Below are 24320 nucleotides of genomic sequence, written 5' to 3' on the forward strand. Positions count from 1 at the left end.
AGTAGAAAACACATGAATTGCATGAAATGTTTATTGGACTATTTAGTTTTTGAACCAACACATACTTGCAAAAATCCAACTGTTAGAACATAAATACCGGAAAAACTGTCCATCTTCTATTTTAAATGATTAAATAAAGTTTTGGCAACCTAAATAAAGAAAGAAAAATCAAGATTACACAACTCATGACAGTCCTATTTTAAGTTTACTTACACAATGGTCCGAACAGTGAAGAAAATCAAAAAATTCCTGAGTGCAATGTTCTTCAGTTTGACTTCGACTAGAAACTCTTTCTGTACATGCACTTAATTCATCTTTGTATCCCTTGCATGAGTCAGAATTACTGCACTTTTCTTTCAAAGTATCATGTGGATCCTGAATGCCAAACACATATTTGAGATTTCATACTACAAGTTACTGGTAAGAATGTAAATTAAATGCAAGCTATTTTGGTTGGGGTGATGGTTTAAATTACACAACAATCTGGTATTATTTAATCTTGTTGGCGCTAATATCTTCCATATAGTGACGTAATAAAGCATTTGTTTTGTGTTGTAATGGTTATAATGGAACACAAAGTAAATTTAAACTGAATGGTTTGACTGTGTTTTTTTTGCTTGTACATATTTTCATTTTGTTATTGCTGACAAACATTTACTTTTTAATACTTATCAAAAGGCCTTCGACCCCCAGTAAAATGGCAAATACCCCCAAGAGGGTCAAGACCCAATGGTTTAGTTTAGTACCATCGGTCAAAATGCAGGATAATATGAGATTTATAACCCCCTTTTATGTTGCTGATTACTGTCAACAAAAGTGCACACAAAAAATAATGCCACCAAACAACCTTTTACATTACGAATAAAAGGAGTTTAAAAAAATGCCATGATCAGTACCACAAGGTCTTCCTCGTCTTCTTCGTCCTCATCATCATCATCTTCATTTTCTTCCTCTTCCTAAGGAATATGTATACTAATTGTCTATTGTTAGACCTCAAATTAAAAAAAAACACAGATGTAATATGGTCCTCAGAGGTAGCATGTTGACGTAGTCATTATAAACCAGTTCTTTCAAACAAGTAACAAATACAATACAATCGACAAAAACGAATTAACATGTTCATTGATATTTTTTTAAAGTGGGGATTGTCGCATTTCAGGCATTTAAACCATGACAGATATTGCCTTTTCTTTGTAGTTTTATCACGACTTACTTCTGGATCTTCGCCCAACATTGCGTTTCTTTCTTCCAAGGTCATCTTTGGCCAATCGTTGCGTTAGTTACGAACATAAACCACTTTCACGACCAACAAGGTGTATTTCGAAAATAAGATTTTTCAAGGTGGTTGCATGAGACACTTTTACCAAACCAGTATAGAACTTATTTTTCATTATTTGTGTTTTCCAGGCATGTTTTCTTTACTGTAAATAAACACAAGTAAAAAAATATTTTAGTTATGTATTTGCAAACGCTTTTAGCAGATTGTACTGAAATTAACAAATACAAAGAAGACAATCGTTTTCCCCAGTTTCGGTTATGATCTCTATCGAAGTCGTACTACCAACGTTGGTCATGCGTATCACCGAACTTCACCGCCAAGAAAATGAATGTGGATGAGTGAACTTTTTGCATGAAAGTTGCGGTTTATACTAAGGGATTTTCACTGTGTTTCAGGTACAAAAGTTTGGCGTTACCAACGCCGACTTTTTTAGTTTTGGATGGTGCTGGTATAAACGTAACATACTGACCTAAATGCATAAATAGTTAGGTTGTTGTTGACGTACATAAGATGGAGGAGCTTGAGTCAAATGAGCTTCTGGAATCAAATATGGCTCATTCCAGTACATCAGCAGCTGCTGATTCTGTAGTAAATATTCAATCACATCAGTGGTGCAACAACTGCAAACGAGTAAGTTTAAAACTTTCCATTTAAACCTATGTTTTTGGAGTTAGGTCTTGACATGAATTTGTCATGACCATGCACCCTTAACTATTTTTATTCCGTATTGATTGTTTGGTAGGTGGCTGAGGTGAAATACAAACGAAGCATGGAAATGCTGAAAAAGAAAATTTTGTTTACTGAGTGAGTAAAATACTAAAACAATTTGCAAGCTGCCGAGTGCCGAAACTGATTGTTGTTTTAAAAAAATATTTGTTCATATATTTCAGCAATTTGATTACAATGTTTACACAAATGAAATCTCAAAATGAAGAATTTCGGCAGCAAGTCTCATCCTTGGAACAAAAGTGCAAAGAGAAGGATGTTGAAAACAAACTCATTCAAAAGCAGATAAAGGTTTGTACTCCAGTCTGCAGAGTATGGCAGTTGCACCCGCGATTTTTTTAAAGAAAGTTTTGCACGCCATTTTTTGGGGTTGCAAGCGAAATTTTGGTACCAAAGGCATTCAATGGTCCTGCCTTGACCTATATTGCTTGCTTTGTGCCTGCTGAAATTGGTCTTGTCGGTCCTGCATGCCAAAGATCACGTTGGGAACTGCCATTTTCTTCAGACTGGTCTATATTCATGATAACAAACATAACTTTACACTGTATTGGCTACATTTTTTTATTATGTGTCATGTAACTTTAAGGTTTTAATGTTTTTCTTGCAATGTTTTGCAGTCTTTGCTGTCGAATAAGCATCCAAGCGAATTGGAACAACAAAAAGATAAAGTTATTGAATTAGAAAAAGTGGTTGATAATCTTAATGACCAGATCAGAAGCATGGATGTAAGTGTAAAATATTATATGCTTATTCCAAACATGCCATTATAGGCTGTATATTAAATGTGCGCATTTCTTTTCTAATGGAGGCATACACCATTTTTTGCTTTTCGACATGGTTTTGTTACCACCTATTGGTCAAGAAAAATTGCCCACATTTTTTTAATCAGCACACATTTCATAGGTAACCTCACAGACTCTTGAATGCGAGCCTACAAAAACATATATATTCAACAAACACAATTTTAATTTTTTTATGTTGATAGCGAATGCATTTTTTTGTGATTGGGGGTTGTTGACAAGGTTATAACCATATTGGTATTTTTGAGGCAGTGTATTAGGTGATTAAATTCAAGCTACATTTGTGTGGCAGTTACGTATCTCGGTATGTCCTTAAATTACACTTCTACAGGTACAAGTAGTTTCACTCAATTGTTGTATTATTAGCTTGCTGCTCCTCTTCCGCATATAGAAGTTTTGTCCTATGTAGATATGTTTCGGTTTATTCTCAATTTTGTAAATCCATGTGTTTTCTGGTTTTGCTCATTGCTCCACACAATGCCAGTTTAACAGAAACTATTACCTGGTTATATTGTGTTTTACTGGGATTTTATCTGGAACACCATGGTAGTTTATTCAACTAAGGCAATTTGTTTGTGTAAATACTTTTGACAAGTGTTTTTCCCTTCAATTTTGTCTTGTCAGTCAGTTTGTTGAAAGCATCACATTATATGTAAAATGGCCATTTTGTAAAATGTCTAATAGTGTGGTACGTTTTGAGAGCTTGCCTTTTATTTCTAGATGACTTGTAAAATGTATGAGGACAAAATCCAAGAAATGAGAGAAGCTGATGTGACCAGGGAGTCAGAAAGAAAGAACTACCACAACGAAAGAGAGCAGTATGCATAAACTATTATTACATGTGATATTGTATTGAAATTTACCCTTATAATTTTGTATATTTCAACAACTGGTCTTTGTGAAAACTTTAACCTTTTGTTTGTGATCTTTAAAGGGTGTCCAAGGAAATTAAAGCCCTCAACAAAACCATAAAAAACCTTGAACGTGAAAACATGAGCCTGAAGAAAAAGAATGAGGTTGTTCGTGAGCGCCTTCGCCGTAGAAGATCAAGTAGAAGTAAGGAACTTTTTTAATGATGATAATAGGGAAACAATGTCTGCAAATTAAGTTCAGTAGCCAAAGAACTGGAATAGGTTCACCCTTTACATGTTTAAGCATCACATTTTGCACTAATGATCACAGCATTTTTTGTTATATTTAAGCCATGTACAATTTGATTCTCGTTCAGGTTCCCAAGCAACAGATTCTGAAGCGAACATGTCATTCCTCTCAGAAGATGCCACCAAGACTGAGGGTGAAGAAGTAATTGATACTCAAAATTCCTCTTTCAAATCACCTCTTCCGGACAAAAAGAAACGGCTGCAGAAGAAGCACCGGAAATCTGATGCTTTTGAGCGGAGTGACGATGACCATGGTAAAGCTTTTGCAGCTACTGTTACTGTGTTATATCTTTTACTCATACTTAATTAAGCTTCTGTAAAATCCGACACGGTGCAGGGGTGGCCAAACTGCGGCTCTCGGGCCGCATGCAGCTCGTTGAGCCTTTGATTGCGGCTCTTTAATGTTGCACATGCATTTCCCCATCTTGCTGAGTTGTTTAACCTGATGATAAAACAATGTACTCTATCACGTATCAACAATAGACTGACTATTTGCAATAACCAATGTACATTCCGAAAACCGAAAAGAACATTATTGTACAGAAGTGTGCTAGCTTGTGCATTGTAGTCAAAAATATTGTCGGATTGAAGCTGTAAGTCAGGGCTGACATTAAACACATTTTACATTTGTATTGCGGCTTATCCTAGCAATAACTGCAAAGTTTAGCCATAAAATTGTCGTTTATAAATAATTAAATAAACAAAAGGAAAGATAAACAGGAAAATATAGCTTTTAAAACAGAATAGGAGGAGGAGTTTGCATTTATTGATAATGGAAGTAAACCTGTGTGTCCTATTTGTCAAACTTCGCTTAATCATTGCAAAACCAGTAACTTGAAATGTCATTATGCATTTAAGCACAAAAACTTTCCCATCATATCAGCGTAATTCCAAACATCTTGCAGCCCAGGTGGAGACTCATGGTATCACCACACAACAATAATCAATATTTGATAGCTTACACTTTATTGTCGGGGACTAAATTCGTTTTGTTTTTGTTGCGGCTCTTTTAAAACTTAGTTTTATGATATGCGGCTCGGGTATGAAGCAGGCCTGGCCACCCCTGCTCTAGTGTATCAGGAAACCCAAACAATTATCAAATGTTATGCACATACACTGGCCTTAACTGTGGATGAAAAAACAATGTGAAATCAGGCATGATTAGGCTGGTTTATGGAATGTGAATAAAAATGTGTTTATACTTTTGTGCAGATGTTCCAGTCGCCCATATAAGCAGGGCTGATTCTGTGGAGATAATCACCAATTCCAAGGATGAAACAGAACCGGTGGAAAATGAAGCAATAACAATTGTAATGCATAGTACCTTGAATAAGGATATTCCGATTTTCACTCTGATTGCCTTGTTTTTACAGCCTGAAAAGCTTGCTGCGCCAGTTCACATTGGGGAGTCTGATGTCAATCATAAAGCATTCAGTCCGACTGTGAAAGCAGAAAGACTTGTGTTGTCTTCTACAATGAAAGACCGCATGAAAGAAATGAAGGCAAAGGTAAAAAAACTATCAAAGAGGCTAGGCTTCTTTGTTAATGTTAGGCCATGTTTGCAGTCCAGAACATTGTTATGTAAGTGATGTTAATCCTTGAGCATGTTTTATAGTGATTGTACATGTTATTGCCTAGCTATCTTTATGCCTTGTTTTTTTGGAAAGTTTTATGATGCAATCATCATTTTCAGAGGGCATACCGGATTTTTGCACACCGACCCACAAACAGCCAGCTTAAGGAAATGAAGTCGATTGTACAAAGGCTTGACAGTGATGCAGTATCGGCTGAAGATGAAATTAAATCATTTTGTGTTAAACACACCTTGGTTGGTCACGAAACTCATGTTGCCAAGAAAATTCTCAAACACATACAGGTTTGCTTGATTTAATTTTTACTAAATTTTGTTTTGCGGTGATATGTTTTATCCAAATTTGGCAATGGGGCCATTTTAAGCTCTGGGTGCAAATTTTTGGAGTTTCTAAGTGTTTTGGTAAATTTAAATACATCGTAAACATAGCTGTTTTGTGGGAGTTTTAAACAAAAATTTGACGACATCAACCTTTATCTTTGTATGATTTTGACAAGACATTTCAACATTATTGACACCTTTTGGAGATCCCTAGAATTGCTTAACGTATATCTTTACACAAACGTTTCTTGTATTTAAGGAACAAATAAACATGAAAGTGTCAGAGAAATTGCAACAAATCGTGGATAAAAAGGCAATATCTTCTTCCAGTGAAACTGACGCTGAGAACAGCCTGGATCGTGAAATCCCAAAACATGATAATTTTGCCCATCCTGAAAATGCTCTTCAAAAAAACACTGCCCCTGACAATTTACTTTTAACCAAACAAAGTTTGGAGCGGGCTATAGAGGACAATACAAATCAACAGCACAAAACCTCACAGGCAAATGTTACTGAAATACCCTGTAATGATAAAAATGAAGAAGCCCCAGAACAAACAGACACACAAAGTCAATCTCTGCATTTAAACAGCAAAGCTGAAGATATTTTGAAGACAACTTTGTTGACACAGGAAATTAAAGAAGTTGATATAATGGAAAAATCCTCCGGAATGTTTTCATCAGATGATGAAAATATTTGTGAAAAGTCACCCCCCAGGGACACTATGGCACCAAAATTACCCCAGAAAAACTCGCCTTCAAAAGTCGATGCCCCAAGAAGAGCAAGGACACGGTCTATAAGCAAATCATTAAGTGAAGGATCAGACAGCAGTTTTTCTCTTGACAAGTTTATGTTCAATCCTTTGGAAGTGCTTTCACCTTTTCGAGATGAGCCAATTGGATTGTCAAGCCCAAATAGGAAGAGTGATGATGCAAAAGTTCAAGCTAAAAAGAAAACAGACTTACCCAAAAAATTAGCAAAGAAAAGAGCGAAATCCAGTAGCAAAGCTGATGCACCAATGATGAAGGAAACTGCTGCTGGTTCATTAGTCCAAAGTTCCATTGACTCTGAAATAAGTATAAAGAGTAAAAAACATGTCAATGACCATCAGTTAGAAATTGATGATCATAATCTCAAACATTTCTCAAATGAGCAAAGTAAACTTTTACCTGGACAAGACAAACCAAAAAAGGAAAAGAAAAAACAAGATAAGGATGTGCAGCAAAACAACACTGGAAATGATCAGGTTCAAATAAAGCCTCGACTTCAAAAAAGGACAAAGCGCAAAATAGAGTCACCCATAGATAATTCGATAAAGAAAAAGCAAATAAAGCTGGACAAACATTTTGCAATCATCAAATCAAACAACAACAACATAGACACAACCACCCTAGATTCACCAGCAGTTGATCCTAAAGACACACCAGCAACAAAACTTCAAAAGCAAGTTACCAAGAAGCCTTTAGTCAAATTGCATCCAACCTTAAGATCAATGCAATCACTCCCTTTCAAAGTTGGTTCCGAAAGCCCGTTAACTGTGTCACCAAAACCTACTGATTTCAACTTTCTGCCAGTGGTGGATAACCAGGGCATGGACTCTGGCAGTGAGAGTGATGAAAGCATTTCTGTATTGGATAGTTCTTTGACTGCCAACCAAATTGATCAAATATTAACTGATATCACTGGCATCACTAAAATAATGGCGATGCCCCTGTCACCATTGCAAGATGACACACCAAGTTCCTCCATGATCACAGCCCCAAGTCATGTCTCGAGTCCTATTCAAGTAAGTGATGTGGATGAAGATATGGAAGACGACAATCGACCTTCAATCTCACCCAGTGCCAACTTATGCACAGCTATAAGTTTTAATAAGGAGCATAAGGCTTTGCTCAACAAATCACCTGTTCTTGTTACACCTAAAAAGAAGAAGTCTATCTCACAGCACATAGCAAGCTTACGAGATACACCAAGGCGCTTTAGTTGTGAAGCTCCAATTCGTGCTCTACCTGTACCTACAGTAAAACCAGTTGCCAAGACCAAGTCATGTGATCCTTCATTGCTTATGGGGACAGAAAAGGACTCTGTCAGCTTGGTTGTAAAGGAGAATGAGCCAAGCACATCATCTGTCCAAGAAGCAAAAGATAACACTCAGACATTGTCTCATGTTTCATCTGGACCCTTCAAGGTAGTGCCACAAACTAATGTGCTGGAATCTCAAGATTGTAACAGAAGTAAGAAGACCCTGGAAGAAATCACACCAGGCACTTCTGCTACCACAATAACTGAAAGCATAAAGTCCAATCATCAACACAGTGATGCAGAACTCAAGAAAATACAAACGGTAACCTGCACACCAAAAAGATTTGTCTTTGAACCTTTGATAGTTCATTTATCTTCGACTAAAAAAATATCACAGGAAATTTTAAATAAAACCACCCAAGAGAAAAAAACCAATGATGATGACAAGTTGTCTGTTGCTGAAGTTCTGGACAAAATTGAAAAAGCAGAAAAACAACCCACAACTAAAAAATCTGGACGAAAACGAGGAATTGGTAGCAACACTATGGGAAGAATTCCGGAAATATCCAACTATTTTGGCAATTACTTTGACATGAAGCATTTGGACACTTTTGATTCTTTGCTAAATTCCATCCAGGAAGTTGGAATAGCTGATGAAACATCCGGATATTTCCCTCCTGTCATTCCCAACAAGGTGTGGCTTTGATTTTGATTTTTTTTAGTAAATGTGGTAAATTATAATAACATTAAAATTATGTTAGAAATTTGGTCCTTTTACGTGTGGATACCAATTATTTTCTAAGATGTCTGTGCTTATCAATAGCATACTTGCATGGCAAATCCTTGTAAGTCGGGTTTATAAGAGGCAGACTACTGATTTGGATTGGGTCCTTTAAAACTTTTTTTTCAGAACATAGAGTTATTTTTTTGTTTTTACCAACATAGAAGCTTTTCACTTATAACCACCCTTTTTTACTAATGGCAACAGCAGCAGTTGTGTGAAAGTTTGCAGTAAATTGCATTTACAATTAACAAGCTTCTTAACGATTTTGTTTTTTGTTTTGTTTGAATTTTTAAACACTTGCTATTTTAGGTCATATCATGGATCAGACAGGTTCTGACTCATACTAGAGGTCACAATACAAGTGAAACTGTAGAAAAACTTTTGCAATCTGGATTTCAACCTCAAGATCCTGAACTAGATGAAATTCTTCAGGCCAACGAGTTGATATTTGTCAAACTGTTGGCCACAGTTGATAAAGTTCGATCAAAAACTGACCCGGGGTTATTGAAAACCACTGTAATTCCGACAATACTAAAAACACTTTGCAGGTTTGTCTTTCTTTACTAACACAGTAAAATTTGTGTGTAGTAGCTGGTTTTTATTTAGAAACGTTTCTATGGATGTTAAATACAGTTTTGTGGAATGTGGAATGATTAAGAAACCTGCTTGATTTATTGTCTCACCATTAAAAAACCAAGCAAGCTACGATTTTTATTTAAGTGTGCTTAACGCTGTAGCAAAGCCAAGTAATGAATAAATGATCACATTAAGTTTGTACATGGTAAAATCTTAAACCATTCACATTGTGAGTTTTTGGACCACCTAAAAAAGAAGTTAAACACTCTCAGATATGGACATGGAATCGGTTCAATGCAAGAAACAGTTGAGGAAAGTTCAAGCTTCTTCATGATGTCGTCCATATTTCAAGGTGGCAGTTTCACACACTATGATACAGCATCACTAACACGCATCTTCACTGCTTTGTGTCGGTACTGTGGTGATGCCAGAGCAATGATGGACTTGTGCAAGTGGGCATGCACCAACAAATACAAGGATGCATGTGCTTTGGTGATCTTGGACATGGTTCCTTGCTGGCCTTCAGCTTTCACACATTGCTACCCCCTGACTGGGAGAATATGTAAGTCATTGTGAAAGAATCATGATCATCCAGTTCAGCCTCTCTAAACTTATCAGCCTAGCTTAAAAGTTCGTAGTTAAAACCTATATGCTAAGTCAAGCATTCCAAATAATTATTGACGACAAACAAAAAGTGGTTTTTCAAGGCAGTGTTTTTATTTGTAATAAGAAAACAGTATAGCAGGGTGGCCCAAATAGCTGTGTCGAAAGTCCTGATACAAAATAGTACAAATTACTGGGGTGTGAACAGTCCTGTCAGAATCAGAAATGCAACTAAACCAAATTTACTGTTTGCGAAAGTGTTGGTTTAATACAAAATATACAAGAATGAAGCAATGATAAAAATTTTTGGCAAATTTCTTCATGCAAATGCAACTTCTGAAAAGTCTAATTTTAAAATAGTAAAGATTTGTATAAGAATTGTTGTTTTGTTCAAATGTGTCATTTCTAAATTACTTTTAAGCTGGTTTAGTCACCATGCATACTGATCAAACACAATAATTACATTTTTCAAGCTGTTCCTACAAAATAGCAAAGCGATCTCATAATGGGATTTTTACTTTGCAGTGATGCAGATGTCGAACATGAAACTCAGATCTCGAACAAAGCTCAACAACCCCGTAAGTTGTTTTTGTAGGAGGTTTTTAAAATGTGAGGATAAAAAATCCCAATAAAAATTCAGTGTTGACTAGGTTGTTGTAAAAATATTTTTTGGGTTGATTTCACCCCAAACAAATTTTAACATAAATTTTGTAGAAATGAAAAAAAAACTGCATATAATTCTTCATGCAAAAAAATGGTGGTTTAAATCCAAACTGTTTGGTGTGTTGACTTTCAAACAAGCATTGTAATTGTTTAGGAGCCATTGGATGTGTATTTTATAAAAGTCCTATTCCCCCAAAAGAAAATTTGATGCTAGTTGTTTGTGTCTGTTTGATTTTTCATGGTTTCAGATAAAACTTACAGTTGGAAGGTGTAGCAATTGAGTTGTTAAAAATATATTGTCCAATTGCCATGTGTGGCCTTGAACAAAATAATTTTGCTGCTCCAGCTAAACTTGCCATTACAGGTGAAAAGATCAACATTATTCCTCCAATGCTGACAGTTAACTACTTTGTTTTCTCCAGTTGCAAAACCTAGCAAAGATCTGTAAATGGGAAATCGAACCAAATATGTTTACCTGGCGTCCAAAAAAAATTCCACCAGTAAAATGGACTTCATTTGCCATGATGCGATGCCTTAAAAGATTGCGAGAGGCTGAAATGGTTCAAAGCTCGGACGATACAGATTCCGTGCTAAGACTAGCTGTGGAAGATCATGATGATGTTTTCAACTGTTTAGAAATGTACTGTTTTATGGAAGGCATGAACATTGTAGCTGGTGAGGTGGGTGTACTGATTGAGGATTTGGGATTCTATAGGCTTTATAATGCAAAAATTAAGATCTAAAAACAGTTTTGCTATTAAAGTCACACAGCCCTGTTATTAAACATCTTATGTCATTCGCACCTTTTCATGTTATTTCTGTTTGTTTGTATAGCTAATTGACAAGGAGTTTTGGGCTTTACTGAACGAATGGTCTACGTACATTACCTTATCACGCAAAATCAAGGTCAAAGACAAAAAAGGTCAGTACTAGTGATGCATTTCTTGAATTTACAGCTGAATATCTCCCAATTAATGCCTGATATAGTTTCAGATGGGTGTGTAGTTGCTGTGTTAAAAGCACTTAGCACATGCCTTTTGGCTTTGCTTGCCAAACAGAAAAGAAACCACCCTACACAGGATATCCACATTCAGGCCATCAACTATTTTGATACTATCTGTTCTATGGTGCAGTGCTTCACAAAGAATCCAACAGGTATGTGAAAACTTTTGTTCCACAAAAAGAACAATAAAAATCAAATGTAAAAATATTTGTTGTTTTTAGCCATAAGTTAGTTTCAACTCATGAAGTTAAATTTAAACATCGGTGAAAACCTAGTAATGCAATAAATACAAATTGTTATTTCTATAAAGGCAAAAAATTAGAATAATAAAAGCAATATTTGAATATTATAACAGTTGATTCAGACTTGTTTTCTGGCCAATTACTTTTATGATTTTTGTATTGTTTTCTTAGTTTTTGCAACTATTTTATAAAGTTGTGAAAAAAATGTATTACTCCCAGTTTTAAATAACACAGTAATACAAACACAAAAATTGTAAAAAATAAACAATATCTATGTAGTGAAAGTGGTCTTTTGAATACAATCCAAATTTTTGCACTTGTTTTCAGCTCCTATCGTTGTTCAGTGTGCAGCTGTAGCAACAGTGCTCAACTTAGCCCCGTGCAAGCCAGATGTGGCTCATTCCACTGTTCAATCATGGTTGATCGCAACATCCGACATTGAACAAAGAACAGCTGAAGCAAAGACTTGCAAGGCCACAGCAAAGACTGACAAAGCCGTACACAAACATGAGAAACAAATCTCTGCTCTACTTTGTGGTAACAATCTGAGGAAATCAGTTTCATGGATAGAGAAGCAAAACAAAAAACGAAACGAATATCGGTCTGGAAAGAGCATCACCCTACTCCTGTGGGGATAAACATCCATAAAAGTTTCATTTTCAGTCCTTGTTGACTTGCCGATTTCGAAGAGTTTTTTGTGGATCGTATTCGTTGACTGCACCTTCATTTATTTTTTACTTTGCCTTTTGGTTCTGTGCACTGTGAGATTAGTCAAGTTCGGCGCAACGCACTGCCCGTTGTGCGCTAATACGTTTCCCAATTAAATTCTTTCGAAATTCTGGTCTTGGTAAATATAAGTAGGAGCAGGTTGTATGGCGGTATACAAGTTATTATTAGTCACTGTATGTTTACCGGAGCCAAATGTTTAAACTATAAATCAGATTTTTTTTGAGGTAATGTCGTTCTGACAAATTGAAAATCCTGAATTTAAGTGTGTAATGCCATTTACGATCTTGTAAATTAAATCACATTTTTAATATGATATAGAGAAAAAAGATACATCGTTATTGCTAGGTTTTTTTAATTTTAGTACTGCAAGGTGATTGATTTGCTTTTCCTATTTCAAAACAGACTCACAAATCGTAACACTATACAGGCCTACGATTAAAGTCGTGTCTTTGATCTAAGTCAATAACACTGTCTGTTTAAACTTTACGATCAACTGTTGCTAAATTACTGCATGATTTATAATCTCATTTGGTTCACTCCAGACTTTTTTCTTCAACATAACGACTCGCGTTACCAACGACTTAAAAAAATGAAACAAAAAAGATCTGAGTATGCCTAGGGGTGGTCGTAGACTTGAGAATAAGAAATACTAGTCTAGGCTCGTCAGTTGCGTTACGTAAGAACCGCGGTCAGAATGAATGACATAACAGCTGCTTATTCTTACACGCTAAGTTACCACACATGGATATTCGTGTCATCTCTTGAAATAATACACAATATCAACATCTGTAAAAGTGTAGAAGAACGCATGAAAACCACGGCGAGCTTATACAAGCACCTACCTTCAAACAGGTTGTCACGGAAAACATACCAACGAAGGGCAGAACCAAACAAATTCATTGCGAATAGATTTTTACAGCAAAACGTTGCAGGGGACACAGAGTGTTTAAGAACATGATTGTTCAAAATGTGTTTCTGACACTCAGAAAAACACAAATTAAAAGAATGTAAAACTCGGCAATGGGGAATTAAATATTGCATGTAAACCAATGTCACTTCGCCGCAAGAAAATTCACGCATCAGTCTCGTCTTTCGAAGCCGGGACTTCGTCTTTCGAGGCCGTGACTACATCCGATGTGGTGCTGACGTCATCAGTCTCCTGCTTTGCACTGACGTCGGGTGGGTCCGCAGGTTTACTTTTGGTTAAGCAACTTAAATAAGAGTCTGAAAAGACAGGGGCACTAACACTGCTTGCTGGCGGTTGGTCATGGGCGGTCGACGCAGTGTCGTCTATTGGCACAGGAGGTTCTGAATCATCTTTCGCAGGGGACGTTTTTGGAACCGGGTCTTTCTGTTGCGGAGATTGGGGCTCATCAACAGTTGCGTCCAGTTTTGGCTCTGCTGATGATTTGTCCTCATCTCCTTCAGCTGTTGTAGCTTCTTCATTGGATTGGTTGGAGACTGGGCTGGCTGCTTGGTCAAGAGATTGGTTGTAGACTGGACTAGGTGGTTGGTCAAGATTTTTATCGGGACTTTTTACCTCTGTTTTGCATTCTTCATTAACAACATTCTGATCCGTTTCCATTTCTTCTTGTGTATTTTTAGATTCTGTTGTAGGAGTTTCCTTTTCGTCTGTTTCTACATAATCCATGTTTTCAATTTCTGATCTAGGACTTTTGTCTATTGATGAATCATCGTCCACGTTATCAACAGTTTTAGTCATTTGGGCAGGACTATCCGGTGTGGGGGAAACGGTTGGTTCAATTAATTCTGTATTGATGCTACTGCTCTCTTTTTTCTCTTCGTCAGATGGCTTTGGTGACCCGCTTTCCACTTTAACTGATTCTTCACTTTTCTGTTTTGCTTTTAGCAATCTATCTCCAATGGCACTGATCGCATCTCCCGAGTGTTGAATTTTTAGGGTTTCCTTAGGTTGAGCTTCACAAGGGATATCCTTGACAGGCAAGCCATCCTTAGGGGAACCAGCGATAATTTTTGCTGGACTTTCATCTGCAGATGACTCAACTGCAGCAGGTTTGTCTTCATTTACATCGTTTTCTTTTTCCAGAACCTTCGAAAAAATGTCGTCCAGCAGCTTTGATGGAACAACAGTGGTGCTCGTCCCGCTGTTCGTGTTTGAAGAAGTGCCAGCAGGTGTCCTTAGAGGGAGAGGCATTGGCTTGATCTCATTAGCAAGGGTGGAAACTATGCTCAAAGGAGTCGCTGGCTTCTCTTCAATTGGTTTTACTGGATTTGGGGAACGGTTTTTATCATCTGTTTCAACACTTTGACCAGTGGATTCTTTTGCAGAAGTCATACTAGGTTGGTCTAGAGGTTTTTCATCCGCTGCATCTGGTTTCTTTTCATTACATACATCTTTTGGTGTCTCAGCTACTGCATTGGTTGGCTCTTCAACATCTTGCGATATTGTAGAATCCATTTGTTCCACTGGTTTGGGTGTTTCTTCTTGCTTGGGAGACTGTATTTTCTCCTCAGGTTCCTCATCGTCCTTGTGCAGGCTCTCATCAATCACCATCATCTCAGTATCACTTTCATCTTCCTCTTCATCCACATCTACAGATTCCTTCACCTCCTCAACTACAGGCTTTGATATGTCCTTGGGTTGAATTGGATCCTCAAATGGAGACGTTGGAGTATCAGCAGGCATCTCGGGCTCAGTTTCCATTTCCTTTACTTTTGCTTGGGGAGTGCCGCCATCTTGGCCACCTGCTGTGCTTGTATTCCCAGCATTAGCATCCCGGGCTTGTGAGCAAGTGGCCATGTGCTTGGGCCAGTGAAGCTGCTGACATGGGTAGTCACAGTAGCTGGTGTTCCAGCAGCAGTAAAATATTGCCTCTTTTCCGCAGTTTGCACACCACTGTTTTTGCTTGGTCTCTTCTATAGCTTGCAACTTTGCTGCTTCCGACTTGCGCTTGGCTTCTTCCAATAAATGCAGTTTCTCGTTTTCCAGGCTTTGCCTGATTTCCGCAATAGTCAGATCTGTAAATTGTTTTACAAACATGTTTTTTGTGGTACAGGTGGACAATTATTGGTTTGTTCCAAATCTGAGTAATTATAATGAATAAAGTGCCCAACAGGTGCTAAAATCACAAGACATCAAATTAAACAAAAACATGCAGTAACTAGAAGAGTGGCTTTCTGATATACTTCCATTTTATATATTCTATACGATATTTACCAATTTACTATACACATCATTTGATCTACACATATGATTGTTTTTGTAAACAAAAAGTAATGGGTCCCCACACGCGTGTTTGTGCGGATTTACGGTAAACAAATGTTGCGGTGACTTTTAGATTTTTAAGCAGTGTTTCATAACGGAACGGAACGAAACTAAATAACGTTATTCGTTCTGAGCAAATTATTTATTTCGTTATTTCGTTCCAGACCGATATTTTCATTTCGTTCCGGTCTGACCGAAATATATTTGTAACGGTATTTTTCGGTATTTCGGTCTTGACAAAAGAACATTTCTTTATGTTCTTTCCAACTATTAAGCGAATAAAGAAAGAAAGTTGCAACACACAAGAATTATTGTCGGTAGTTGTTACGTCACATAACATTTGACAATGATGGTCAACAAGATGTAAATTGTAGCATCTTCAATTTTTATTATAGCCTAGCTTAGTCTAACGGCGCAAAATTTTTAGCAATTGTTACATGTCAAATGTCCAGAACGAAATACCGTAATAAAAAATAACGGTATTTCGTTCCGTTCCGGTATTTTGAATATTTTTTATTTCGGTATTTCGTTCCGGTATTTGAGGCAAAAATTATTTATTTCGTTCCGGTATAACGTTCCGTTCCGTTCCGGTATGAAACACTGTTTTTAAGGACAAATTTTTAGAAGGCATTAACCCAACAATAAAAATTTTTTGTTCGTATTCTTTTTGCACTATTATTGTCATATAATTACAAAAACATTAAAAAAGAACGAAACAAATACTTTAATATAATCTCTTGCTTTGACCCAGATATTGACGTCCAAGGTCGGGGTTTAAACAATTTTTTTTTCTAGAAAGCTGTAACAGTTGTGTTACAGACACTTTAAATTAAAAAGCAATTTGCTACAAGTGTACACATAACAAATTGTTTTTCATTTAACTTTGTTTCGCAAAACCATTGACCTGTAGTAACCTCTCAGGGTGCACACGCCAACGACTGTTTGACCTATTGACACCGTTTTCAATAACACGCCGTCCTTACTGTTCAACAACACCGTTTAACCTAATTTATACATGCCTTGAGTGTTGATTCCTAAATTTATTGCAAAAAAACGCTACGTTATGACGAAAGAAAGTTCTGAACTGTGTTAGTAATACCTACTAGTTGACCTTAGGTAACCCGTGGTCATGCGGCGGCCGACCTGACAACGAGCATTTAAAAAAAAACATTTATCTTGTAAAAACGTCAAGTTTATTTTTTCAACTTTATTTTGATTAACAAGTTTTGCTTGACATATACGAAACCGAAGCACGCTTATTAGGTTTAAATCACGTCATAGGTGTGAAACCTTTGCCAAAACTGAAAATGTGAGTGATAACTTAATAAAACAAAATAGCATTGCTGTGCAAAACAGCTGATTTCTGATCACCGAAACGACGTCTCGTAAAACGTCTGTCCGACGTCAAGCTGAGCCCTCCGGCTATCGTAAACCAGTGAGTTACTCTCTTGGGACTTCTGCCTACAGCAGGGGTTTCAAACTCAAACTGGTTTGGGGGCCAAAAACAAACTTTTAAGTCAGTCGGGGGCCGCACTATCGACACATTTGTTACGGTGTAACATGACAAGAAAAGACATTGCGTGATTAAAAAGTGAAATGTGCATTAATGCCACTAACTACATTAAAAAACAAAATTGTAATAAATAGGAAACAGATATACAGTGTAGCAAAGTGAAAGAGGCAACTGTGCTATATTGCTTTGTGTGGAAACAATGGCCTACAATGATGCAACAATGTACAAAATATGACGCAACAATCGCAATTGCTGATTTTAAAAATGATCTCGCTCATTTAAACGCTGCATATACCACCAATAGAGAACGATTGTACCATGTAAATTCACCGGTCTAACAGGATATTCCGCCTAAGTAAAACACATAACTTCTAAAGATTACTTCGCGGGCCGCACAAAAACCCTTGGAGGGCCGCATGCGGCCCGCGGGCCGCGTGTTTGAGACCCCTGGCCTACAGTGTCTTTCTTGACCAAACGAGCGTTAGACACATTTACGTTTCGGGGGCCTGTGGGTGAACCGCTGGGTAATTCGGGGACAAACTTCTGGAGAATCAAGTTTGGATTAATAACTAACATTGTCCAAATTTGAATAAATTTGAAGCACTCTTTCTTTACCAAACGAGCGTTACAAACCAGCGTTAAAATTTTACGTTTCGGGGGCCTGTGGGTGAACCCCTGGGTCATTCAGGGTCAAACTTCAGGAGGATCAAATTTAGATTAATAAATAACATCTGTCCAAATTTGAATAAATTTGAAGCACTTTTTCTTGACCAAATGCATATAACAAACCATGTTTTAAATTTTTTGCATTTTGGGGGCCTGTGGGTGAACCGCTGGATAATTCGGGGTCAAACTTCAGGAGGATCAAATTTAGATTAATAACTAACATCTGTCCAAATTTGAATAAATTTGAAGCACTCTTTCTTGACCAAATGCGTTTAAGAACCAGCGTTAGACATAAAAAAGAGGTCATAAGACAATGTTACCATGATTGTGTTGTAGTTCAGCAATCTCCTGCTGATGCATCCATTTTAATCGATCAAGTTCAAGTTGGAGCTGGTTAACTTGGTGACTGACATCTGAGTCTTTTCCAGATGAATCTTTTGATGGTTGCGAGTCCATCTCAGTCATCATGTCTTCGTACATTTCAACAAGCACTTGTCGAACACCAATCATTACCCTGTGAAACGGTTACCATATTTTGACATTGTCAGTAAAATCTTGCAATTCCATTGTGTGAATGCGTAAAAAATGTTCTACTTTTATTGACAAAATTGATTTTTGAAAGAATAGCTCAAATGCAAGCATCTTACTTCTCATTGTATTTCTCTATTTTCTGGATTGGAAAGTTTCCATTGGCAGTTGCAGAAGTGCTTTTGCCGTCATGTGAAGCTTCTATACTGGTTCTGGTTGTCATTGTGCTTGTTCTGACCGGTTCTATAAAATACACAAGTCAAAACATGGGGTCATCCGATAACTGAAACCTTTTTTAAACAATCTTACCTTCTGTTGGTCTTACAGCAGTAGGCTTGTGTTTAGGAATAGTGAATGAAGACAAACGTTTACCAGAGTCACCAAATGACGATTTGCTTTTATCCTGAAACTGAAAATTGTTGAATGAGTTTTGGCTGAGAAGCATTAAAATCAATAAGGAATTACATTCTGCTTGTCCAAAGTTTTTTGCTTCTCTGAAGGATGACTCGTGTGTTTGCGACTCATCACTTTTTGTGATAAGATTTTGGCTGCAGACTTCAGGTTTGTACGGTCTGTCAAAAACAGTTGGTCCAAAATTATTTTGAAACAAAACACATACAACAAAATTCAGGATTAAGAATACGCACCTTCAGGTGGTTTTGTTTTTGGAATCTCTGTCATCATAATCTTCTTTCGCACAATTCCCTACAAAAGAAAAGTTGTGTTTTGCAACATATAATGAACAGATTGAAACATCAAGTTTCGTATTTCTTGTAACAAGCTGATGTTTTTGTCAGACTCTTAGTTTAATAACTTTGCAATGCATTTTTGTGTCTGTTTTGTGTGAGTAATTCTACTAAAAACTGGACTGAATATGCAGTTTGCCGAATTTATTTGGCCGCATCGGCCATTTTTACAAAGTTTCGGCCGAGTAATTTGTTGCAATTCGGTCAAAACCGAATCTTTCACAAACACAAATTTAAACCATAAAACATGTCTTTTCAGCGTTATAAGGTACCACACAATCTTTCAAACTATGCCATAACTAAAATCATGTCAAGTAGTTAGATTTTAATGTATTGTTTTTCACACTCCGGACAACAATTAATAATTCATTGGCAGGCTAGCCATCATGCCTGAGGCAATGTTAAACCACACAGAACTAAAATTATGACGAAACGAACTGTTTGTCTGGTAGAAAAACTTGTTTTCATATAAAAGATGTAGCATACTACTCTATGTGACGTCATAAATGATACGGTTGATATGGTTTCGGCCGAACCGAAAACTAGCCGAAGCGGTACATCTCTACTAAAAACACAGTCTTAATACATCAAAGTGCTAAAGAACTGACATACAACTGGCAAAGTTTTAACATTTTTTTCTAAAATAGATAACTTACTTCAGGATTGGTTTTCTTTGCTGTTACACCAGATCCATCTTTCCTCACCTTTGATGATGTTTCAGGATATTTCTTTGCTTTGTCACTGCAAGAAACCAAGCTAGTTGGTAATTCACCATTTTGTCAAAAGAAACTAAGGAATATGTAACAGAAGTTACCTGGGGTGCTTTCCCTGGTCACTAGGCAACTTTTTCTTCTCCTTTCCCATGATTTTTCCATCTTTAACACCTGAAGCATCAGATGGTTTTGTCATACCATCAACTTTGCGAGCCTTGAGGATTCCACCACCAGAGGAGCTCTCTTCACCCATTTTACGTTTTATGCTTCCACTGCCTACAGCGGGCCTAGCTGGTGCTTCTGTGATTTTTCCTGGGTCTTTGTTGAGGAGAATCGATTTCGGCTTCAAGGATTTGTCACTTTCACCCTTTTTCTTAACCTTAATAATGCTTTTCTGCAGATTTCCTTTTTCATCCTGCACAAAATAAATATGCAGATTTAAGTATGTAGTAAAACAAAATGATTAAAAAAATGCGAGACTTACTCTTTTCTTTGCTTCTTCATCTTCCGGAATATCAATTACAAGTTCAGAGTCTGATTCATCGCTGTTTTGGCCCACTAAAATACAAAATTTGTTTAGTACCTAATACAGCATATGTTGTAAAATGAATATGTTTTGAACCTTAATACACAACATCATGTTATCACATTGTAGTCTACCTTTGTTTGTTGGTTTAGGGGCAGATTTTTCAGTGGTTCCATCTGCATTAGTTTTGTCATCAGCACCTGCAAACAAAATTTAAAACTGATAAACGACATTCACAACAATTGTACATAAATATAGCATTGATGAAAAGGAAAGGCAGCTCTAAACATATACTCATAAAGTTTGTTTGAGGCAAACCTTTTTCAACAGAGTTGGTAGTGGATTTGGTGGCTGCAATCTCATCATTACTTTCATCCGAAGATGTGTCAGACTCATCTGAACTTGAATCGTCGTCACTATTCTGTTATTTAAAATAATTTAAAAATGTAGGCCCAAATAATCAACTTGCAAGGGTAAATATAACTAACTGTGAATGAGTCTCGAAGCGATGCTTTACAGGATTCAATAGTTTTCTCAAGCAAAGACGCTTGTTTCTTATGAGCAAAAGACCGATTGCCTTTCTGTCCTCCACCAGGATGTGCTCCACTGGTTGTTACTATTTTAGATTTTTTCTTGGGCGGAGTAGCACTGGGTGAACTTCCTTCCAGCGATTCTTTCAAGTCTGAGGCACATGGATGTTATTAAGTGTGAAAACAGCTTGGCAGGATTGCAAAACATTCTTACCAGAACCAGCTAGTTTTAGATTAAGGACACTTGATCCCAAAAGTGCAGGTGATTTTGATTCCTCTTCAATTGCTTCTTTCTTAACCACAACCTGTAAAAAATAGCATTATTTTTATTAAACCCATAAAAAATTGCCAACAATACTTCATAAAAAGCCAAACATTAAACTCACAGCAGACAGAAAACAAAATTTGTCGGTCAATTAAACGTTTTTAAACAACTGTTCATCATTTCAAACAACTGAGCTCTACAAACTTGAACTTCTCATCATATTTATCAGCAATAGCTAATCCTAACAAGGGTATTGTCAACACTTATTACAGACATTGGTGTTCCCAATATCAATAAAGTAAATACATGAGGTTTGTTTACGCTGTCTGTTGGATTATTTGAAGTTGGAATGCCAGTGGATCTTCTGTACAGGTCCATGTGTGTGAGGGGAGTTCTCAATGGGGAATAGTCAAATGAACCAGTTTTTCGAATCACATTGTCAATGTAATTTTGTGTTTCAAGCATGGCATTGTCCAAACCCCCTACAGAAAAGTACAACCTCAAATGTTAACAAACTGTTGTTTCCAAAATATGCACGTAAACACTAACAAACCTTTTGCTCCTGGCCCTCTGCCCTTTTTCTTGTTCTTTACTGGAAATGGCATTTCTTTTGACATCAAGTAACAACCAGACAAGGGAATCCAGGCACGGTCATGCTGCCCAAAGAATCTTGCATCCACCATTCCTTTATCAATGCGCAGTGCCTACATGATAGTATGCCATTTCAAAAGCCACAACACATCAAGATCAAATATCTTAATAAATTTCTAGTGATATCAAAGAACCTTACAAATCCTTAAAAAAGCAATTTTGGTATCAAATCTGTTATTTATCTGATATTAGTAATACTTATGGACAAACACTACCATCTATTTTTTGTTAATGATGTATTTACATGTGTCATTTGAGCCTAGCATGAATATGTATTCAATTTAATTGTCTCTATATTTAACTTTGCATTTGAATTTATTCATGTGTCACTGAGGAAATAAATTGTGAACCTTTGCAGGCCAGTGAGGAAATCCTTGCAGCTTTGCCCACACCAGTATGTGAGGTTCTTTACATGGCTCGCAAAACCAGTTTTCCCTTTTGCGACAGGAGTTCAAGTAACACTCAGGACATACCTCAATTTCACTCATCTATAAACAATACAAAATTGGTAATTACAAACAATAACACTTACTGGTATTACCAATCACTAATGGCTTTTCAGTGTGTTACTCTCAACAAACTGGTGGGCCATAATGTAGCAACACTAGCCAATATGGCTAATGTCTTGTCACCTCCTGCAGAATTGAGGCCTTATAGGTCAAAGCTATGTGCAAAGTGCAGTTTACTTAATAGCTCAATACTTTGGTATTGATACTTTCTATTGCCTTAATAATGTGAGACAAAAAGCATCAAACACAAACCTCATGCTGGCAAATCTTTACAATGGATTTTGCGATTTGTGTGAGTTTGGTTTGTAGTCCATTATAAATTACGCAGTTGTGGACAATCCACTTTACATCAGAGAGAAAGGCCTAAAAAATACAACACAAATTATTGTATTGTTGTGGGCTCCAAACCGAAAGTTGTTTAAGCTGTTTACAAGTTTTACCTCGGTACATCCATATTTGCGTTTTTTTACATTCTTTTCGAGGGTGCTTAAATCCATGGGATGAAACACATAATCCAGGTAGTCACTGAACTTTTTTGTATCGACTGGTTCCAGGAAAGGCTCACACTAAAATGAAAAATTTAAACTTAACTGGTTTAAAAATTTATACTCAAAATCCATTTATAAAATCCAACTGACATTTAAATATGAAAGCATGACAAAAAGCTATGACAGAAAATAAAAAATAGGAAATTCTTACTCCAGTGGTTTTCATGCGTTGCAGTGCATATCTTAGATGCAAAGCAAGCTGATCAATGCTCATCTGTGACATGGCTCGCGATTGTGTTTCTTTGCATTCAGCATCCATCACCTTTTGACACTCTGGGCAGTACCAATCTCCTTCTGGTTCCTTGGGTAAAACAAATGCAAGTTCAGAGTATTGGTTAACAACCATAATGTTTTAGGCTTTAAATTACATTAACTGGCATATATAATTTTCACAAAAACCAATTAACGAATGTTACTTTTTGCATGTGAAGGCATTTTGCATGGAACACCCTGGGGCATAATTCACAACACAACACTTCCCCTTCGCGGTGGCAAATCCAGCAATAGAAGTCGTTTCTACCATCATGCTGAAAACAAAACCAAGTTTTACAAACCATGTTAGTTGTGTAACCATAAGTTAAACACACTACCTGTGTGTCATCTTTAATCGGAGGTGGAGGTCTTGTCTTTCTTGGTCTACCCTGTGAGCCGGGACTGGCCACATTGCCAGGTGAGTGAGCTTTTGGAGATTTTGAAGAGAGGGATGATTTTCTAGATCTCGATCCTGATGACAATGAACTTGGTGATATTGACTTTATAGAGCCTTCAGATGGTGTTTTGGGCATAATCATTTCAATTCTGTCATCTTTTGTCAATGACATCACTTCAGGGGTTATTGCTCGTTGCTGTGGAATGACTTCATCTTCTTCCATTGATTTGCCAACAACTGGTGTGTTTGCAGTTGACACAGTGGAAGTCTGTTCTGTGTCCATAGCAGCATGTTGTACACCAACAGGCTGACTGCTGGCTCCACTTGGCAATGTGTCACATGTTGTTTTTGAAGTTGATTCTTCTGGTGGTGCTGAGAACTCCATTGGAAGTTGTGCAACGGTGCCAGAAAGATCAGTTACCACAGGAGTAGTTTCAGCAGATTGGGCACTAGCAGGGAAAGCATGCATTGGAGCTGTACCACTGGTTTGCATTTCCATAGGAGGGTCCTGAGCCAGCACTGAAGCTACATCACTTTGGCCTGTACTACCTTCTGGAGGTTCAGTCTCCATTCTCTTATTTTCAAAAGGTATATTGTCTATCCAGTAAGCTCTGCATTAATGAAAAACTTTAATAAGTTGAAAAAAGTATTGTAGTAGTTACCTCTTTGTGTGTGTGTGTGGTGTATGACTTTTAGGAATGTTGCTATATTACAAGTTGTTATAAACAGG

General features: G+C 37.0%; 3 protein-coding genes across 5 annotated transcripts; 1 reads left to right on the top strand and 2 right to left on the bottom strand.

The window, feature by feature from the left end:
• Positions 1-13: 13 nt before the first annotated feature.
• Positions 14-1413, bottom strand: LOC145224072 (cytochrome b-c1 complex subunit 6, mitochondrial-like). Its single transcript, XM_080090502.1, has 4 exons — positions 1214-1413; positions 897-956; positions 214-375; positions 14-149 (listed from the first exon to the last, which is right to left on the bottom strand). The coding sequence occupies exons 1-4, from the start codon at positions 1256-1258 to the stop codon at positions 117-119; spliced, it is 300 nt and encodes a 99-aa protein (XP_079946628.1). The 5' UTR covers positions 1259-1413; the 3' UTR covers positions 14-116.
• A 165-nt stretch (positions 1414-1578) lies between these two features.
• On the top strand, positions 1579-12611 carry LOC145224064 (uncharacterized). Of its 2 annotated transcripts, XM_080090494.1 has the most exons (19): positions 1579-1909; positions 2022-2083; positions 2170-2296; positions 2623-2730; positions 3526-3623; positions 3740-3861; positions 4034-4219; positions 5178-5275; positions 5339-5473; positions 5659-5841; positions 6137-8221; positions 8297-8593; positions 8993-9231; positions 9532-9821; positions 10388-10440; positions 10948-11205; positions 11360-11447; positions 11513-11680; positions 12098-12611. In XM_080090494.1, exons 1-19 carry the CDS (start codon positions 1790-1792, stop codon positions 12406-12408), a joined length of 5028 nt encoding a protein of 1675 aa, XP_079946620.1. In that variant the 5' UTR covers positions 1579-1789; the 3' UTR covers positions 12409-12611. The 2 variants fall into 2 exon arrangements, with proteins under 2 accessions (XP_079946620.1, XP_079946619.1); XM_080090493.1 differs by having other exon boundaries at positions 6137-8593.
• A 634-nt stretch (positions 12612-13245) lies between these two features.
• LOC145224065 (MYND-type zinc finger-containing chromatin reader ZMYND8-like) lies at positions 13246-24222 on the bottom strand. Of its 2 annotated transcripts, none has more exons than XM_080090496.1 (21): positions 23532-24222; positions 23358-23468; positions 23093-23242; positions 22834-22959; positions 22646-22756; positions 22235-22372; positions 21787-21937; positions 21555-21715; positions 21183-21273; positions 20927-21120; positions 20757-20859; positions 20573-20638; positions 20397-20470; positions 20014-20327; positions 19856-19940; positions 19101-19158; positions 18919-19025; positions 18763-18862; positions 18573-18696; positions 18246-18439; positions 13246-15499 (listed from the first exon to the last, which is right to left on the bottom strand). In XM_080090496.1, exons 1-21 carry the CDS (start codon positions 24159-24161, stop codon positions 13572-13574), a joined length of 5016 nt encoding a protein of 1671 aa, XP_079946622.1. In that variant the 5' UTR covers positions 24162-24222; the 3' UTR covers positions 13246-13571. The 2 variants fall into 2 exon arrangements, with proteins under 2 accessions (XP_079946622.1, XP_079946621.1); XM_080090495.1 differs by having other exon boundaries at positions 21540-21715.
• Positions 24223-24320: the final 98 nt, after the last annotated feature.

The sequence above is a fragment of the Phallusia mammillata genome, chromosome 4 (genome assembly GCF_965637545.1).
Source record: "Phallusia mammillata chromosome 4, kaPhaMamm4.hap1.1, whole genome shotgun sequence".
NCBI classification, from domain to species: Eukaryota; Metazoa; Chordata; class Ascidiacea; order Phlebobranchia; family Ascidiidae; genus Phallusia; species Phallusia mammillata.

Coding starts and splice junctions, on each gene's coding strand:
- LOC145224072 (XM_080090502.1), bottom strand. CDS start 1,258: ATGACCTTGGAAGAAAGAAACGCAATGTTGGGCGAAGATCCAGAA. Junction 957..1,213: donor TGTTGGGCGAAGATCCAGAA/GTAAGTCGTGAT, acceptor CATATTCCTTAG/GAAGAGGAAGAAAATGAAGA. Junction 150..213: donor TTCACTGTTCGGACCATTGT/GTAAGTAAACTT, acceptor TTCTTTATTTAG/GTTGCCAAAACTTTATTTAA.
- LOC145224064 (XM_080090493.1), top strand. CDS start 1,790: ATGGAGGAGCTTGAGTCAAATGAGCTTCTGGAATCAAATATGGCTCAT. Junction 3,624..3,739: donor TACCACAACGAAAGAGAGCA/GTATGCATAAAC, acceptor TGATCTTTAAAG/GGTGTCCAAGGAAATTAAAG. Junction 10,441..10,947: donor GAACAAAGCTCAACAACCCC/GTAAGTTGTTTT, acceptor TGTTTTCTCCAG/TTGCAAAACCTAGCAAAGAT.
- LOC145224065 (XM_080090495.1), bottom strand. CDS start 24,161: ATGGAGACTGAACCTCCAGAAGGTAGTACAGGCCAAAGTGATGTAGCT. Junction 21,716..21,786: donor CAGAGGGCCAGGAGCAAAAG/GTTTGTTAGTGT, acceptor ACTTTTCTGTAG/GGGGTTTGGACAATGCCATG. Junction 18,863..18,918: donor AAACTTTGGACAAGCAGAAT/GTAATTCCTTAT, acceptor AACAATTTTCAG/TTTCAGGATAAAAGCAAATC.